This window comes from Nasonia vitripennis, chromosome 4, assembly GCF_009193385.2.
Source record: "Nasonia vitripennis strain AsymCx chromosome 4, Nvit_psr_1.1, whole genome shotgun sequence".
Lineage (NCBI taxonomy): Eukaryota > Metazoa > Arthropoda > Insecta > Hymenoptera > Pteromalidae > Nasonia > Nasonia vitripennis.
In genome coordinates this window covers 6,879,609-6,896,782 of record NC_045760.1, presented here as the reverse complement: position 1 = coordinate 6,896,782, position 17,174 = coordinate 6,879,609, and the positions used below count along the sequence as shown (strand labels likewise).

At 36.0% G+C, this 17,174-nt stretch overlaps 6 protein-coding genes across 22 annotated transcripts in view; 3 read left to right on the top strand and 3 right to left on the bottom strand.

The window, feature by feature from the left end:
- Nucleotides 1-131: 131 nt before the first annotated feature.
- Nucleotides 132-2,514, bottom strand: LOC100119282 (DNA-directed RNA polymerase II subunit RPB3). The gene is made up of 5 exons (XM_008207236.4): nucleotides 1,287-2,514; nucleotides 1,040-1,184; nucleotides 753-960; nucleotides 466-672; nucleotides 132-388 (listed from the first exon to the last, which is right to left on the bottom strand). The coding sequence occupies exons 1-5, from the start codon at nucleotides 1,370-1,372 to the stop codon at nucleotides 204-206; spliced, it is 831 nt and encodes a 276-aa protein (XP_008205458.1). The 5' UTR covers nucleotides 1,373-2,514; the 3' UTR covers nucleotides 132-203.
- LOC100119312 (leucine-rich repeat-containing protein 40) lies at nucleotides 2,382-8,213 on the top strand. Its single transcript, XM_016985207.3, has 9 exons — nucleotides 2,382-3,045; nucleotides 4,385-4,578; nucleotides 4,648-4,851; nucleotides 4,940-5,063; nucleotides 5,264-5,576; nucleotides 5,664-5,864; nucleotides 5,953-6,285; nucleotides 6,352-6,537; nucleotides 7,359-8,213. The coding sequence occupies exons 1-9, from the start codon at nucleotides 2,895-2,897 to the stop codon at nucleotides 7,468-7,470; spliced, it is 1,818 nt and encodes a 605-aa protein (XP_016840696.1). The 5' UTR covers nucleotides 2,382-2,894; the 3' UTR covers nucleotides 7,471-8,213.
- LOC100117917 (pre-mRNA-processing factor 17) lies at nucleotides 8,179-10,666 on the bottom strand. The gene is made up of 7 exons (XM_001600995.4): nucleotides 10,341-10,666; nucleotides 9,998-10,214; nucleotides 9,596-9,922; nucleotides 9,035-9,513; nucleotides 8,818-8,951; nucleotides 8,507-8,728; nucleotides 8,179-8,412 (listed from the first exon to the last, which is right to left on the bottom strand). The coding sequence occupies exons 1-7, from the start codon at nucleotides 10,545-10,547 to the stop codon at nucleotides 8,235-8,237; spliced, it is 1,764 nt and encodes a 587-aa protein (XP_001601045.1). The 5' UTR covers nucleotides 10,548-10,666; the 3' UTR covers nucleotides 8,179-8,234.
- Nucleotides 10,554-12,839, top strand: LOC100119341 (alpha-2-macroglobulin receptor-associated protein). The gene is made up of 8 exons (XM_016985208.2): nucleotides 10,554-10,639; nucleotides 10,729-11,189; nucleotides 11,277-11,418; nucleotides 11,495-11,668; nucleotides 11,760-11,870; nucleotides 11,960-12,071; nucleotides 12,155-12,311; nucleotides 12,395-12,839. Exons 2-8 carry the CDS (start codon nucleotides 10,977-10,979, stop codon nucleotides 12,593-12,595), a joined length of 1,110 nt encoding a protein of 369 aa, XP_016840697.1. The 5' UTR covers nucleotides 10,554-10,639; nucleotides 10,729-10,976; the 3' UTR covers nucleotides 12,596-12,839.
- Nucleotides 12,826-14,723, top strand: LOC100119377 (axonemal dynein light intermediate polypeptide 1). Of its 3 annotated transcripts, none has more exons than XM_008207237.3 (7): nucleotides 12,933-13,102; nucleotides 13,178-13,279; nucleotides 13,363-13,518; nucleotides 13,590-13,722; nucleotides 13,815-13,960; nucleotides 14,019-14,228; nucleotides 14,296-14,427. In XM_008207237.3, exons 2-7 carry the CDS (start codon nucleotides 13,187-13,189, stop codon nucleotides 14,329-14,331), a joined length of 774 nt encoding a protein of 257 aa, XP_008205459.1. In that variant the 5' UTR covers nucleotides 12,933-13,102; nucleotides 13,178-13,186; the 3' UTR covers nucleotides 14,332-14,427. The 3 variants fall into 3 exon arrangements, with proteins under 3 accessions (XP_001603164.2, XP_008205459.1, XP_032455646.1); XM_032599755.1 differs by having other exon boundaries at nucleotides 13,072-13,102; nucleotides 14,031-14,228; nucleotides 14,296-14,424; XM_001603114.4 differs by having other exon boundaries at nucleotides 12,826-13,279; nucleotides 14,296-14,723.
- LOC100119411 (protein lap4) overlaps nucleotides 14,435-17,174 on the bottom strand; it is a 56,524-nt gene continuing 53,784 nt past the window's right edge. For all 15 annotated transcript variants that reach the window (XM_016985202.2, XM_016985206.2, XM_032599743.1 and 12 more), the window contains one exon: nucleotides 14,435-16,815. In XM_016985202.2, coding sequence (XP_016840691.1) covers nucleotides 16,435-16,815 — 381 coding nt within the window. In that variant the 3' untranslated portion in view covers nucleotides 14,435-16,434. The remainder of the gene's footprint in view (nucleotides 16,816-17,174) is intronic.

Below are 17,174 nucleotides of genomic sequence, written 5' to 3'. Positions count from 1 at the left end.
TTTCCATGAAATTCACGAGAAAAAAAAATAAACACAGCAAGTATGAATATTTTTATCGCAAATTAACTAACTTTTATTTTTAGCTTCTTGTTCACACCTATATTGTTATATAGTTTTTCAAGAAAAAGACAATATATATATATGGAATGAATTTATTTATACAAAATATCATATTAATTATTTATAAAATTAATAAATGTCAACTAATGATGAATACTGAGAGCATCATTTTGCACTTCATGACTCAGTTGGGTTTGCAAATTGGACAATTTGTTTTTTAATGCTGCAATTCCCATCATAACAATATTTTCTGGCTTCAAGGCACCACTGCTTTCTACATTGAAGAAATATTTGTTTGGTTTGGCTTCCCAGTTGAATGGTGCTTCATCTACAGATAATGCAAAGCATTAAAAATTAAATTAAATGATATAAATCATAAACTGTGTGCATATTTTTAGCACTTACCTTGGCCATCCTCTAATTCACTATATTCCGATTTCGGCCATTCATCAGGCTTTGGGAACAATGTATGTCTCATGGAATTGTCTGGATCATATTCAAAGCTGACTCCTGCTGTTGGATTCCATTTTGCATGTTCTTTGCCAAAACCTTTCTTTGCGTATGCTCTTAGTTTTAATTCTTGTCCTTTACGTAATTTTACAATCAAGATTTCTGAAATTGAAGCAAAATATATTGTTATCAATTGTGTAACAGTGATGATAATAAAAAAAACATACATTGAAATGAATTACCATCTGTCTCTCCATATTCATTTGCATCATCGTCACGGTGCTTAGATGTTACTGGTACTACTCTCTGCTCGCTAGATTTCAGATCAGCTGTAGTGACGTGCCTTGTTGTTTCATCTGAACATTTGACATCCAAAGTAAATTCAACACAGCACTCCGGGCAAAAGTCCATACATTGGCAATCCCTTGTATACTGGATTCTGTCCACAACCTGCATGAAAAATATTCCTTTAGTTGACAATTATGGCATAAGAGAATTCATATAATCTGATAATGAAGAAAAAACATACTTCGTCACTTATCAAAGGGATCATGCCAATTCTGTGAGCTAAAAATTCATCACTAAGTACTGTTGAGTTAGCTTCTATCTGTACCCAATCAATTGCCATTGTAGGGGTTTCCGCTATAAACACTCGTCTCATGCTGTTTGCTACACTGTAAAAAAACAAGTTTCGTTTACAAAAGCAGCTTCAAACTATAAACGACAATAAATTCACGACGAAATATATTCATTATATAGTTATTGAAATAGGTTACCTGAGTTCGGTATCTTCCACCTGAAACTTTATATTCTCCTCCGTCAATTCGGAAATGTGCACCGTCGGTTGATTAGCGTACGGCATTGTGTTTTATGAATTTTGTAAATATCACTCAAGAAAATAACGTAAGCCGACCGCAAAAGCTGCGGAAAACGCTAAATAGCTACTCTAAATAATACCGTGTTTGTACTTTACAGCATAAACCACACACTGAGGCTTAGATAGTCCTTGCATTGTGGCGCCGTCTACAGGTGAATTACTGTAATTTGTGAGAATTACGAATTTTGGTGGGACACAGACAGTAGAACTGTGGGAGTAACGGTTTATAAACATAACTATTATTTTATTAATTGCAAATTGATGATGTTAGTATTATTTGAATATAACAATTGAAAAATCTTTGCAGGCGATGAAAGCTTTTCGCTTGTCACATTGACAAATGAACAACTGTAGACTTAATTGTTAACATGAAGTTCAGTAATATAAAGTAATGAATTTCTTCGCAGCGTCGAAAATCATAAGCTTGAATTAAAAATAACTTCGTCCGCATGAATCGGATATTGAATTGGTCAAAGTTGGGTAGGCGAAAAAGGGGGTCTCGTTAAAAGCTCTTTATATATAGCCGTTAACAAATACACGCGCGCGTGACCCATTGAAAGAACAAGTAGCGCGCCTGCATTGACATATTCTTTCCATAGTATGCCGCGCAACAAGGGCGTGTTACCTGTCCATACATACTCCAATTACACACCTATATACTTCCTGTTCTACAGTAAAACGAAAATCAATGCGTCTATACTAATTCACAGTGAAACACAACAAGATCTTCGTATGTAGAGTATATATAAATTCGAAAATCATAAGAAGAACATGCTCGCAAGCTCTAATTCAAAATATCAAATCCACCCAAGCAACTGCTGCATCACCTCTCGGTCCATTTCGTCAAAATCTTACAACAACTCCTCATCTCATCCAATCTCGTTATCATCATCATCATCATCGCCAAAGGCGTCGAAAAAGCGTATAAGGGGCTGCGCGCGATGTGTGTCTCCCCCCGACCGCAATATGCAGCACTGCACCTATACCCCCCATCAGTCGAGCTCTCCTGAGGCTAGTGCTCGCGCAGTGACAGTAGTCTCGCTGCAGCCACACGGCTATCTGTATATTTAAGTGCGCGCAATTGCGAGTAATGGCAAAAGTGCGCCGTGCGCGTCCCACAACACCAGCTGCAGCACTACATACAATACCTCACCACAACAGGCCGCACATGCGCGTTATCTGCTCCCGCTGACATAACAGAGCGCGCGCGCGCGCGCGCCTAGTTCTGCGCGTTTTTTACACGAAAAACGGAGTATAGCTTTTTTAGTCTCGCGAAAGCTCGCGAGCGAGACGTCGCGCGGTGTAGTACCGACAAAGTGCTGCGCGGACACACGAGCGTGTCATATAGACGGGACACGCGGGGCCGCGACCTACAGCCGCAGCTGATGTGCCGCACACCTAGTTCTCATTTCCTCGGCCCTTCGTGCGTCTTCTGCAGCCCACTGGTGGTTCGTGATACACAGGGTTGTGTCTAGCGCGCCGCGCGAGAGAGATGCCCGGCTGAAAGATGAAGGCTGCGAGCAAGAGGAAAATCAATAATCTATGCGTGTTCAGACAGCGCACGAAAAATGACGATAACTCCGAGCTCTCGATGGATATCGTGCTCACCGCCAGAAAGACGGGAAAGCTCTGTCTCTCCTCGAGGGCTCTCTCCTCAGGTGATTTGAATTTTTTATGAATTATTATAGACGGCTCTCGCGCCCTTCTGTTTTCCCCCCTATGCGTGTGTGCGATTATCATGTATTACATATGATATATATATACGCGCGCGCGCGAACTAGGGGAGCTTTCGGCGTTCTTTATTTCTTTTTTTCGCGGGGTTTCTACGGGAGAGATATCGTTAAACTTTTACGATTCCCGCGTTGCGTAAGGTCGAGCTGGCCGAGTGTAAACAAAGACCTTATAATATAGTACTATATATATGTATAGGCGTGTGTTTGCGAAGCGCTGTAGGTATACCAGTTACAAGAGCACACTTGAGAAATCGTTGAAAAATTAACGGAGCTTGCGAGGTCGTGATTTTGAAATCGACTCACTGGGATGTATTTTAGCATTAGACAAAGTATAAGTTAAGTCAAAACATTGCGCGAATTTGTTGAAACAAACGAGTTGGAAAATAATACTACAGACCGACGCACCGAAAAGTTGGACAACTCGCTGAAAAATCACGAATACGGGTATTTTTAAAGTCGCGCACTGTTATCATTGGGCTCATCGCCAGAAGTCCGCGTCTCTGGACATATATATATACTAACTCTGCCGCGATGGCTACTGGCTGTTGGGACATTGGCGGGTAATTAAAAATTCTACACCAAGGCTTTGGCTTTTTTCGCTATATGTGCTAACGCGATTCTCGCGAGCGAACTATAATTAGATTCGCGCCCGTAGGGAATAACTTGCTGAGTGTGTCACTTACTTTTTTGGTAGTAATACTACGTATAGATCTATTACTGGTATACGACAGTTATTTATACCGTTCGTTATAGCTCTGCGATAGCGAGATCGACTATGACGATATTGTTGTTATCAAAACGTTGATATGTAAAAGTTGTTGAAAAGATAAGACTATTGGTATAATGCCGATTTCTGTATTCCGGCACACGCTCGAGTGATACTCTTACTTAACACCGACGCGCTATGTCCCGCCGGGCTATAGTCGCAGTGGTAGAAAGCAAGTTTCCATAAACGATAATATGTGAAATATAAAACGAGATCGCGGCACACACTTATTTGAACCGAACGCGCCGCGGCAGTTTTTCTAATCAGTTACTCCTGTAGTTCCGTGCGGTTTTACTTCTATTTAAAGCGATAAAACCGGTATCGATGTAGCTAATCGATATATATATATATATATATATATTCGCATCATTGATGTTAATTGCCAAGATTGACATCCTCGTTCAATTATTTATGGATTTTCGTCTACCTTGTCGCGTGTGTATAACATCGATCGAATTATGTTAGATCTAGACATGTAAGAACAATTTCTCTTTGCAGTACCCGACAGAGTGTGGACTATAAACGAGCTGACCGAGGAGGAATTGAAGGATTTGCAAGTCGACCTACGTAATTCCGACAATCAGAACAAATGGTGGGAGTACGAGCCGCTGAAGTCGTTGGATTTAAGTTCAAACAGCTTGACCAAGTTGAGCGAAGACGTCAAGTATCTAGGAGATCTAGTCAATTTAGACGTGCGTTTATATCGATCTTCAACTTTGATCAAAGAGCAGTAAATAATTTGTCGCATATATTCTTTACAGATACACGACAATTTGTTGGAATCGCTGCCCGAAGAAATAGGCAGCTTGACGAAACTGAGAAAGCTCAATCTGTCGTCGAACAAGCTGCGGACTCTGCCGTGCAAGTTTTTCAGTCTCGCGGAATTGCGATGCCTCGATTTAAAATCGAACCTGATCAAAGAGTTGAGTCCTGCGATCGGGGACTTGGTGATGCTCGAGTACCTGGTTCGTACATGAAAATTCGATCATAACATTACGCGAGAGGATGCATTCGATCGAGTGATAGTTTTTTTTTTTTTTTTTTTTTTTTCAGAATTTGTCATCCAACGAACTGACGAGCCTGCCCGCCGGACTGGGCTATTTGGTTCGCTTAATCGCTCTGGATTTAAATCACAATAAATTAAAAGAACTTCCACCGGATGTAATGAGCATGAGAGGTTTGTCCGATTTCTCTTTGTACATAGCTCGCAAGGCCGAACATGTCATTTATTATAGCCTCATGCTTTGTTATACGAGTTTCTTTTCATTTTTTTTTATGTTTAATCTAAATTTGCTGCGCTGTACTATCCGTTTATCGATTAGTTTTATAAATCAGTATTCTATTTTTAACCATCAAAGCATTTTTTATCCTTCCCAGCTTTGAAAAAGCTCGACGTGAGCAACAACCGTCTGGAAGTCGTTCACCCTCTGGGCGAGTTGCGCAAAATCGAGAGGCTCGATTTCCACATGAACAACCTGTCGAGTTTTCCAGACGTAAACGGCTGCACCTCGTTGCACGAGCTATGCCTCTCTCACAACAGTATTACCGAAATAGACGTCAACTGTCTTGAGAGCCTGGGCCAACTCAAGATCCTCAACCTGAGCAACAACGAGATCGAGGTCATACCAGAAGAAATCATTATGCTGATCAACGTCGAGCAGTTGGATCTATCTTACAACAATATTTCTGAGTGAGTGTATCGTTGAAAGCGGAAAGTGAATAACAAGCTTCCATTATATGTTCTACGAGTAAAACGCGACGATTTTCACTTTCCCAGGATACCAGGCTGTGTGGGTGTGATGCCAAATCTGCAAAACTTCGCTATCGACGGAAACAAAGTGAGGAACATTCGTCGGGACATAGTGTCGTGCGGAACGCCCCGAATCATGAAGCATCTCCGACAGACCATCAATCCGACGAACACCGAGACGTCGAACTCGCCTCTGCGCGTCTGCAGTGCCAACAGCTACCCTGACAAGTGAGTCCGAATTTTTACGCTCTCGGAATCAGATATAGCCGTGCGACAAAAGTCTCTTATCGAGATCGTCTATATTTGATCGTCATAGGTACACAATGAGAAACGCCAAGCTGTTGAGCCTGGTCGGGCAGAACCTAGCGGAGGTTCCCGACGAGCTTTTCGAAAATGCCAAAGAAGCCGAAGTGACCTGCGTAGACCTAAGTAGAAACAAGCTGCAAGTGCTGACCGATGCGATGTCGAAGGTGACGAGCACGACGGATCTGAAACTGTCGTACAACCTGCTCGCCGAGCTGCCCGAGTGGCTCGGAGAAAGTCTCGAGAGGCTACGGTACCTGGACCTGAGCAAAAACCTCCTGACCTCGCTGCCCGCCAGCCTCAGCCAGTTGCGGCTCTTGGTCGAGATAAACATCTCTTTCAACAAGTATGCGCGCAAAAACAATGACTCGGACAATTTGAAACGGTAACGATCATTTCGAATGTATTGCAGATTCGAGGAGATGCCGGAGTGTATATACGAAATAGCGGGTTTGGAAATCCTGATCGCAAACGACAATAAGATGTCGTGCATCAATGTGCCAGCCTTAAGTAATCTCAAGCGACTAGCGCATCTAGATCTTTCTAACAATAACATTGGATATGTTCCACCGGAACTTGGAAACCTCAAGAATTTAAGGTAACATTATACGAGCCAGTATATGTGCCGTCTCCTAATTCGATTCGTTGCGTAATCGAGCAATTATATAGGCTCTCGGTGGCTATATGTATATACTGCAATAATAATGCTATGTGCATGATATCATTTAGCGAACGATGTTTAACGAGGACCTACATTTTTCACGTTGATCGCACATCACCTACTCGCGCATTTGCCTCTTTACATTGCATTTTTATTAAAATTTTTCTTTTTTCGAAATTCTACGCTTTTTATTTCTAATTACATTTTTGTTCTCTTTTCATTAGGCTGCTTTGACTTTGTTGCAGACATTATACTTTAAGCGTTTACTTTTACTTTCATTATAGTCTCACCCTGAGTATAAAAATCGCATAAGTACATACAATGAAATCATAAAAGAAACACATGCTTATCTGCATTTACTGACATTCCCGAAACGTAGCTCAAGAACAAGCATTGTGTCGGAGGTAAGAAATGTGTGCGCTTCAATAATCTATAAATATATACACACACACACACACACACACGCACACACACACACATACACACGCCAACAGCCATCAATCATCGATCCAATTGAATAATTATATAAAATAAAAAAACACCCTAACTTTCGAGTTTTGTAAATATACATTTTGACTGTTGGGTAGTTCTTCCATATACTGAACCGCAAATATCCCCGATAAGTCTGATGATAATACTTAGAATACAACAATCCACTGTCGTAATAATGTTTCAAACGAGCTATGGAAGAACTACCTATAAACCCCGGGCAAATAGATAATCGATAAAATACCAATAAAATCGTCAATGTTTTACAGAATGCTGTCTCTAAGCGGAAATTGCTTCAAGCAGCCGAGGCAGGCAACTCTAATGAAAGGGACCGAAGAAATCTTAGCTTATCTTCGTAATCGAATTCCTACGCAAATGTAAATGCTTACTTCAACTCTACCACAAATGAAGAAGTACAAACAGATATTACACATTCTTATAGGATTTTCGATGTAATTTAATTAATTATTGATTACCCGTATTTATTGCTTTTACTTTTCATTAGTCGCACGCGAAAAGCGAAACTCATACAAAACTATTTGATATATCTCTATGCGCCAACGCTACTAAAATCGGTTTTACAATGTCATTAAGATGTTATATTTATCATTCAATAACGTATTTTTCGTAAATACTATTGTAATCATTGAAGAATGATTTCTTTTGAACAATTTTTCATAATAGAAACGTGATTGTAGGTAGAGCCAACAGAAACACAACCGAAAAGTGCAATTCGAAGTGAGATAAGATATGTATAATATAAAAACTGTGAATTCTTTCGGATTTCGTAAGTTTTAGTTTTTTATTTAATGTTTAAAACCGGATTTTGACACATATATTATTCGTATGCGGTTGTATGTATGTACGTCTGCAAAGTGTGATTGTTTGTTATATGTTATATTCGTGAGAAATAGAAGCCGTTTTGCAATCTTTCGTAGGACAAAGTAGATTTTTCGAAAATTATAGCGATGTTGAATTCTGTAACGTCAACGTACTAAAACGAGCATTATTTCTCTACTTTTTACAATCGGTTTTGATTTTCAAAATATATAATAGATCAACGGAAATAGTTAAATAAAGAAATGAGAATTATTGTTAAAATAAAAATATTATTTTATTACCTATGAACTTATTTATGTACAGAATTAATCCCAATACTTGATTTTTCCATCCCAACCTGCTGTAGCAAGTCGGGATGGTTCATGCGGATGCCACAACGTAGAAATACATACATTATCGTGGGCTTTCCATTTTTTGTACAGTTTAGTCGTCTTCCAATCCCACACGTAACATTTTCCATCTGCATCTCCCGATACCAGATAACTGAAAGACGAAAAATTATTTTATTTTAGTATTTAGTGAAATTTATTGACAGATTACACTTTATTTTTGATAAGTAGTTAAAACGACTATTTACCTCATATCAGGAGAAAAGTCAATTCCACAGGCATACCCGGCAACCATATGTCCAGTAAAAGTTTTTTTGCGATTCATTTTAAATCTATTTAAGGCAGAGAATATGACAATCTTGTTGTCCATACTTTGACAAGCCAACCACTTTTGATTAGGCGATGGCGTGACCGCCGGCATGGAGTGCATCGTGGGATCTGCGATATACTTCATGTCCACTGGAATGTCCCTATTGAAAAATAATAGCGAAAACATTTAAAAACACGAAATTAACAAAGTTGAAAATCTGTAAAAATGAATGATTAAAAATAATCTTACCACTCCCACACCCTCAAACTCTTGTCGTCTGACGTCGTCACAAATCGTCGATTTTCATCGACGAACGTAATTGTATTTACAGCTCCTAAATGCCTGTCATATTCTTGAATTATTTCTCCAGATCTTATGTCCCACTGTAATGAATATAATATAACAATTTAGAACGTTTTTATTTGTGTAATGCATGCGTTATTTTTACGTTTGTTGAATTACTTACGCAAATAATTTTCTTATCACTTGTACCAGCAACAAAGAGATGTTGCTTATCTGGATCTGGATTAAATTTCGCACAGTAGGGTACTTTACGACTAGTAAATCTCGATACACACGCGCCAGTTTCAGTGTCCCATAACTTAACATACCGATCATAGCCGGCCGACAGGAATTTTTTTCCGTCATTGTCAAAACTTACGTCTCTTACCGCTTGACGATGACCATAATACGTTCTAATACATCTTCTTTCCTTGTATACTTCCCACAGTTTAACTCTGCAGTCCATACTACATGATAATAAAAGATGAGCAGTAACAGGGAACCACCTAATTTGAGAAATGCCTTTCGTGTGTCCTTCCCATGTATGAATCTGTGCTTTAGGTAGGAAGCATCTTTCAGGTGGTGAGTCAGATCTGAGATTAACTCCAACATCTTGTGGAGCATGAAGGAAAGATCTTCCCTGGTAGTCAACGCTATCTTTGACTGAAAATAAATTTTATTGTAAATACTAATTGAAAAATCGTTATATAAAAAGAACAATAATGTATATTTATATTATATTTACTGTGCAAAACAGTCTTCTCTTCAAGCGGTTTATCATCTGTTTGCTTTCCTCTTTTGTTTCTTTTAGCTAATATTTCTTCTAACTCTGCAGCTTCCTCGTCGCTAGGCTTAATTACACGTTTTTCGTCCACGAAACCTCCCCAAGGACCTAAAAATCCAGTAATATCTGTAGGATCATCATTTCTATTTCTTTTTCTTTTGTCGGCAGGTCGAATAGCTGTATTTTCAAAAACAGTCTTTCCACCAGTTTCTTCAGCTGCTTCAAGTGCTCCTATTAATACTTTTCCTTCCTCCGCACTTCCGTCAACAGTTGGATCCAATGCATAACCTTGATAAATTTATGAACATTTATTAATTTAAATTAATAAATAGTAATAGATTTTTATTTGAAAAATATCTTTACCGTAACTAGCAAACGTCCTCCTTTGATTCTCGAATTGAAATTCACTTATATGTGCCTTTTCCACATATCCGGAGAGCGTATTTTTTGGAGCTTTTTGTTGTTCTGTCTTGAATGGATTTTCAGGACCAACTTCAGGAGCAAAGAGCTCGTGAAATTTTGGGTTGAAGGTCAATTCTTTTGTGGTAGAGTCAATGTGTTGCACACATAATTCTGTGCCCTGTAATTATTTTTTTTAATATGAATACATAAATGCATGATTACATGATTACTTGTCAGCATAATTTAAACGTAAAACGCACAAAAAACTGTTAAAATTAGAAAATTTTTCAAAATTAGTTCTTACCGTTCCTACCACCTCTGGCGCCGCACATATTTTCAATGCCAAAGTAGACAAAAATTCAATGGATTTGGGTGGACTTTCAGTGGAAACTTCATCACTTTTTGGTTCGTCTGTTTCACTTTTAATTTCAGGTACTACCGGCTTTACTTCTATGCTTTCATCTTCACTGTTATTGTCGTCGCTGCTTCCATAACCTCGAAGCGCATCCATTTTTCGCTTGTATATTATCGCAGCGTACCATGTATAACTCGATCACCTATTCACCTATCTGACGGTTCGGAGCAAGACAGATCAGAGACGTGGTTCGTTTCGTTTTTACCCCCACTCTTGACTCGTTTCTGTGATACTGTGATATTATAACTGCGCCTACTTCTAAAACCGCCGCTTGTAGCGCGCTGGTAGACAAAATTGGACATCGAAAGAGGGCGCCGTGGCGCGGATGGCGAACATACACACCCCGCTCATATATACTTATAGCAATAGTACTGATTCAACGTGGATCCAACACACATGTAAAAAAAGTCACGCGAACGGGGATTTCAAAATCCTATCGTCAAAATTGACAACGAAGCAGATATCGCTACTTGAAGTCTGGAAATCTAAAGATCTGACAACTAAACAAATTAAACTGTTTTAACCATGTCTTCCCTAAAGAGAATTAGTCTGATTAGTTTGTTTATAACATTGTTTATAGTTAGTTATTCTGAAGGATTAAACAAATACTCAAAAGAAGCGAATAAAGCTAAACCTAAAACAGATTTTTCACAACCTAGTAATATAAAAGCTCTGAGAGAACTCGACAAGCCTTTTCGTATGCACAAATTGAATTTAGTTTGGACCAAAGCAAAACATGTATGTAATTATCAATTTTATAAGTGTTTAATAATTTTAAAATATAGTAATAATTTTTAAATCACGTGTTTACACTTCTTTTTTCAGAGATTAACTGATCCTAAATTACAATCTATATTTAGTGATCTAAAAATTCAAGATAAGGAAGAAATAGCTTACAAACATTACAAATCTGACGGTAAAGATGAAAATGGTTTAGAGGAAGCCAGATTGAGAAAAAAACTCATTGGTAAATCAATTTATTATCTTTACGTATAATAAATTTCAAATATGATTTTTATAACCTCTGTCATTTAATACATTAGGCATCATGAGTACATATGATTTGCTCGAACATTTTGAAGAAGTTACTGATCCTGAGTATTTGAAAAAACCTAAGCCGTTTAAAGATGTATCTGCAAGCCGTGTCATTAAAGAAGTGTTTAAAGATAAACGATTAAATAAGTTGTGGGCCAAAGCTGAAAGAGGGGGATTTAGCCGTAAGAATATTTTTTACCATTCTGCTTAGCATTTAGTTTTCACACGTATATTTTTTAAACATAATACGTAAAATTTCCAAACACTTTTTAGATGAAGAATTAGAGGCATTAAAAGAAGAATTTAATCACCATCAAGACAAAATAGATGAGTATATGAGTTTGCTATCAGAAATTGAAGATGGAGATCCAGATAAACATGAGAGTAAGTTTTTTCTTAATCTTATACGTTTTCTACCTACAAACTATGGTAGCCTAAAATATACTGAGAAATCTATATTTATCACATTGTAGACAGTCTTCATGAGAAACCTGACATTTTAAATGCTTTGGAAAACGAAGAGGAAATTGACAATGAAGTTCCAGGAAAAAAAAAAGACTACTTGGGCAAAGCCAATTTGCTTAAGTAAGATATTCAGTTATAGTTTAGAATGCTATAAATGATACAGTATTTGTAATACTTATTAACATGTATACTTTTCTTATTAGGAAAAAACATTTAGATGTTAGAAGTGGATACGATCACTTAGAAGGAATAACAGCTAAAGGACCTAAACACAGGGAATTTGTTGAACCTAAAGTTCAAGGTCTTTGGAGGATGGCAGTTGAAGCTAGATTTTCTCCCGCAGAATTGGCTTCTTTAAAAGTATGAAACATTTATTTGGTGTCTTCTTAGTGTTTAACATATGATTGAGTTATTTTTAAATGTTGACTAATTCTGATTTATAGGAAGAACTTATGCATTATGAAACAAGATTATTAAAACTTCGTCATCTTCATACTGAAGCAGCACTAGAAGCAGCAAGACAAGGAAAAGATTATCAACACAATATTTCCAGTGAAACTCATATTAAAAGGCATGCTAGTAATGTTGAAAAACTCCATAGAGATATTGAGGCCAAAATAATGCAAAAGCATGTAGAACTTTAAAGTTGTATTTTTATGTAATTGCATCTTTGGAAAAATATTACATTTTTGTATTATACATTTTATATGACAACGTATGGGTTATGAATTGTTATTATATAGAATATTAAGAATTTTATAATTTTAATTATTTTATATTTTGCTTGAATGATGTTTGTACTGTAAAAAGAACAAAAAATAACTATGGTTAAAATTGTGATAATTTTCAGATTTTTTAAAATAATAATAGTAACACAATTTATATAAATATACTGTTTTATCATTTCATCATATTTTTTTTTTTATTATGTTATAATTTGAAGTTCTTTATTAATAGTACAACATACAAAAGATTCTCTGTTGAAATTGGTTCATTTATAAAAATTAATTAATATTTGATCTTTGTGAATACCTATAGTTTTGATTTTATACATATATACACGCTGAGTTTATAAGTTTTATCAATATAACTTTCCTTAGCAACAGGAGCTTGTTTATTTCAACCTAGAACTTCAGACAAGCAGTGGAAGAGTAATTTTTTATCAAGGATTTTTCATTTCGTTCTTTTTGTATATGCTATAATAATTATTTTTTATTACTACATAGTTTATAATTATGGCTACTGCAATACCTGAAAGAATGATCCCTTCAGTGGATACTTTAGTAAAGTATGATAATCCAATGTTGGTTACTACTCGACCAGAAAAGGTTTTTATTTATTTTATAACGTATTTTTCCTTGATAGTATTTTAATTGAAAAAAGACTTATGAAATTTGTTTTTAATTATAAGACTAAAGAACCGTCTACAAGTAAAACTGGCAGTGCTGCATGTAAAGTACAACCTACTACATTAACTGCTGATATTCGAAAAGAAACTATTGAAATATTGAATGGTATTCTGCCACCAAAAGAATGGGAGGAGGATGGTCAAATTTGGAAACAGCAGGTATGCTAAATAACGGAATTTTCTAATAAATTAATATAACAAGAAGTGTACTAACAGTTGTATACAAGTAGATTTCAAGTACACCAGCGACTAGATTAGATGTTATTAATCTGCAAGAACAATTAGACATGAAACTGCAACACCGTCAAGCCCGAGAAACTGGAATTTGTCCTGTTAGAAGAGAACTATACACGCAGTGTTTTGGTATATTTATATTTAAAATAATGTCAGCCTAATCAATCACGAACTAATATAACTTATGAATCATTTTATAGTTGATATTTTGTCATTTACAGATGAAATAATACGACAAGTTACAATAAATTGTGCAGAACGCGGTTTACTGCTTCTTCGAATAAGAGATGAAATTCAAATGACTATGGCTGCCTATCAGACACTTTATCAAAGCAGTATAGCTTTCGGAATGCGCAAGGCTCTACAAGTAAATTTTAAAATTATTACTGGTTTTACCATGTTATAAACTAAATACTTACTTAAAGAAAGTATCACAGGCAGAACAAGGTAAAGAAGATTTGATAGCTGCTGCAGAGGAGCTACGCCTGCAAAAATCAGAGTTGGAAAGAACAGTAGCAGAATTAAAACAGAAATTTGATCAAGCTGAACGAAGAGCAGCTGAACTACGAGAAGCAGAAGAGAAAAAACATATGGAGGAGATACAATTTTTGAAAAAGACGAATCAACAACTAAAGGTATTTCGTTATTGTCTGAATACACGATTTTGTCCTTACTAAAACTAAAAATTTATATTTTTTTCAGACTCAATTAGAAGGAATACTAGCACCCAAAAAATAATTTCATGATAGTTTCTAAACCACCTATACTTAAATTTGCAGAATCAAAAAAAAGCAAAAGTTACTCTAACTAAAATAAAGTAATGTTTTAAGATAACAAAGTCTTTTTCTTTTAAAATAAATGTATGTTTATCTGCATAAGTTTTCCTTACAAATACACATGTGTAGGATTATAAAACGTATAAATATTGCTTAGTAAAGAATACAGTTGTTTGTAATAAATATATGCTTTTCAATCTAAATACTTAAACACTTCTAATTCAACAACAAATTCTTACATCGTCGCTCGCTTATCAGTCGCATATCAAAGCTGTCGTGTTGATTGAATAGTAAATAGACAATATTAATCAATATTTTTTCATATAAATCTTTGCATTTATTTTTTATAAAAAAGAAAAAGAAAATCATCTCAACTGATCGGATAAACAAAATCTGAGCGCATCATATTAACATTATAAACTAAGGTAAACAGATGTTGACAAATGAAAATACACCTCGTAAAAATTCTATCATTCGTTCGTTCTTGAGATTCAGTCGACAGGCTAGTTAATTACCATGTAGATTAATTTTTGTTTTGTAGCATACATAAGCATTCGTTTGGATTCTTTATCAGAAATATCTCCAGAAAACTATCATACTTGTCAATTCTTTTTGTAGCTTATTATTCACGCTTACATTTATACATACTTGAAGGATCATTGCGAGCGTGTATTGACATTAGGTTATTATTTAAAATTTTGAATTTTATCCACAGCAAAGAAGAGAGGAAATGCATAATATTATACTAAGTATATCATAAAAAAGAGCAGGAATGAAGTTTTGCGTTTGACCTATGTCCTTTTGAGATATTGGTCCCACATTACGCAAGCAGTAACAATATTTGCATTTCATTTTTTATTGCTGAAATTAGAATGACGCCTGCACGATAATGCTACTATCCAACAAAAAATGTGAACGAAGAAAATCAAAATCATTTCGATGATTTTCTAACGATTAGATAAAATAAATAGAATACACTAAAAACGTGTGACAATAAGCGCGTAAAAAACCTACAATTTTATTAAAAACTTTTTATATTCTAACTACTCAACTGTAAAATATAATTTACACTTTATTTCTCTATAGCCAATTATGTGAAATAAAACACATAATATAACACCGTAAGTTTTTTTATCTATCTAACTAATGACTTTGCAAATAAGTAGTACCGAATTTTCTTACGTTAAAAGATAAAAGTATTTTGCAGTCCTGCCATAATTTTTTAATAAAAATATCTTGAAAAAACAAGAAACGTGTAAGAATGAAAGATAGCAATGCAAGGTTATAAAACAACAATTGTAAAATAAGCTTGTAGCAAAAAAGGCTCAAGCTTTCTGAAGCGTATTTTCTCACCTTAATCCCTCAAGCTGACAAAAGCAAAATAACTTTACACCTTCCTGTTCTTTTATCTATTGTTATTATTATTACTACTATAATTATTATTTTTATGATTATGATTATTATTATTATCATTATTATTGTTGTTGTTGTTTTCACCAACGTGTTATACTACATGATTGAATTAAGAAAAATCTTTGCTGCACGTGTGTTTATAAAGTGTCTTAAAAAGAAATAGAAAGTAAACGAAAAAAAAATTCGAGTCATGATTATAAACGAGCCAACTAGTCGTACATGAATATATGCCTGAGGCGGGCGCGACACCGAGGATAAAAGGAATGTTTACATCCGATTCGCACTTATCACATATAGACGTATACTTAAACATCGAGTAGAAAATACTTTCATTTTGATTTGACAAATTAATGATCGTCCCACATTTTCATCGTCTGTTTTTTTTTAAAGACTATAATACCCGCTAAGATCGTAAATACTTAATGGCAGGATAGAAAGTGCAATATATATATATATATATATATATATATATATATCGGACGTATGTATAAGCTCTTTTACACTCCACTGCGTCAAGCATGAGGAGTCGTTTTAAAGAGTACAACGCATTAATGATTAAAAATAAAAGACGAATACTCTTCGTAGAGGAGGGGCGGATTGGCGATTATCTCTTCCTTTATCTCTTTAATACTCGGTGGTGGTCGTTTTATGATCAGTGACGACCCTTCTTCGAGCGTTTCCGCTTCTTTTTCTTGTTGTTGTTGTTACCCGTCGCGGAGGAGGCGTTGTTCTGCTCCGTGCTTGCGTCCTCTTCATCATCGTTTTTGTTCTCAACGCCGTTATTGTCTTCGGTAATTGTCGTCGTCATCGTTGTGGACGGTGAGATCGTCTGTTGGCTGGTTGCTTGGACAATGCTTACGGCGTCGGCGAAGGTACTCTCACTTTGTTCAGTACTTGGAGTGTCGACGGCTGAACTTGATGGCTCTTCGCTTTCACTCTCTGCGTCGCTAGCCCCTGTGCCCGTTACACTCTCTAGCTCCTCCTCAGGATTGCTCAGTTCCAGAGAGATGATCTTCTCGCGAAGCGTTTCAACCTATTATTTATTGAATATAATTAGTACGTTTGCTTTGAGGGTGCATCAAAGTCAAGGAGATTCTACTTTGCAAATAGGTATCTAGAGTGTAAAATATAGCTGTGATTAACAAATTAAAAAAAAAAAAATTACAAAATATGTGTAAAACTATTTCATGATGATATTACTCTTTCATCATCTTAAAGAATTAAAAACTAACTAAATTTAATTTGTGATCTATAAAAAATAAATTAATCTCAAAGTGTAAGGTGTAATTTATGGAAATTGTGAGGGAAATTAATGTGATTGATGGTTGAAACTAGTGAGAATGATACATAAAGCTACTAGGTGCCAAAGTCATGAAAATGTTATGTCGTACC

Coding starts and splice junctions, on each gene's coding strand:
- LOC100119282 (XM_008207236.4), bottom strand. CDS start 1,372: ATGCCGTACGCTAATCAACCGACGGTGCACATTTCCGAATTGACGGAG. Junction 1,185..1,286: donor GTGGAAGATACCGAACTCAG/GTAACCTATTTC, acceptor GTTTTTTTACAG/TGTAGCAAACAGCATGAGAC. Junction 961..1,039: donor TCCCTTTGATAAGTGACGAA/GTATGTTTTTTC, acceptor TTTTTCATGCAG/GTTGTGGACAGAATCCAGTA.
- LOC100119312 (XM_016985207.3), top strand. CDS start 2,895: ATGAAGGCTGCGAGCAAGAGGAAAATCAATAATCTATGCGTGTTCAGA. Junction 4,579..4,647: donor GAGATCTAGTCAATTTAGAC/GTGCGTTTATAT, acceptor TATTCTTTACAG/ATACACGACAATTTGTTGGA. Junction 5,064..5,263: donor GGATGTAATGAGCATGAGAG/GTTTGTCCGATT, acceptor TATCCTTCCCAG/CTTTGAAAAAGCTCGACGTG.
- LOC100117917 (XM_001600995.4), bottom strand. CDS start 10,547: ATGGATGCGCTTCGAGGTTATGGAAGCAGCGACGACAATAACAGTGAA. Junction 8,952..9,034: donor GTGATAAGAAAATTATTTGC/GTAAGTAATTCA, acceptor TATTCATTACAG/TGGGACATAAGATCTGGAGA. Junction 8,729..8,817: donor AGTTTGAGGGTGTGGGAGTG/GTAAGATTATTT, acceptor ATTTTTCAATAG/GGACATTCCAGTGGACATGA.
- LOC100119341 (XM_016985208.2), top strand. CDS start 10,977: ATGTCTTCCCTAAAGAGAATTAGTCTGATTAGTTTGTTTATAACATTG. Junction 11,669..11,759: donor TGAAAGAGGGGGATTTAGCC/GTAAGAATATTT, acceptor AACACTTTTTAG/ATGAAGAATTAGAGGCATTA. Junction 11,871..11,959: donor AGATCCAGATAAACATGAGA/GTAAGTTTTTTC, acceptor ATCACATTGTAG/ACAGTCTTCATGAGAAACCT.
- LOC100119377 (XM_001603114.4), top strand. CDS start 13,187: ATGGCTACTGCAATACCTGAAAGAATGATCCCTTCAGTGGATACTTTA. Junction 13,280..13,362: donor TTACTACTCGACCAGAAAAG/GTTTTTATTTAT, acceptor TTTAATTATAAG/ACTAAAGAACCGTCTACAAG. Junction 13,519..13,589: donor GTCAAATTTGGAAACAGCAG/GTATGCTAAATA, acceptor GTATACAAGTAG/ATTTCAAGTACACCAGCGAC.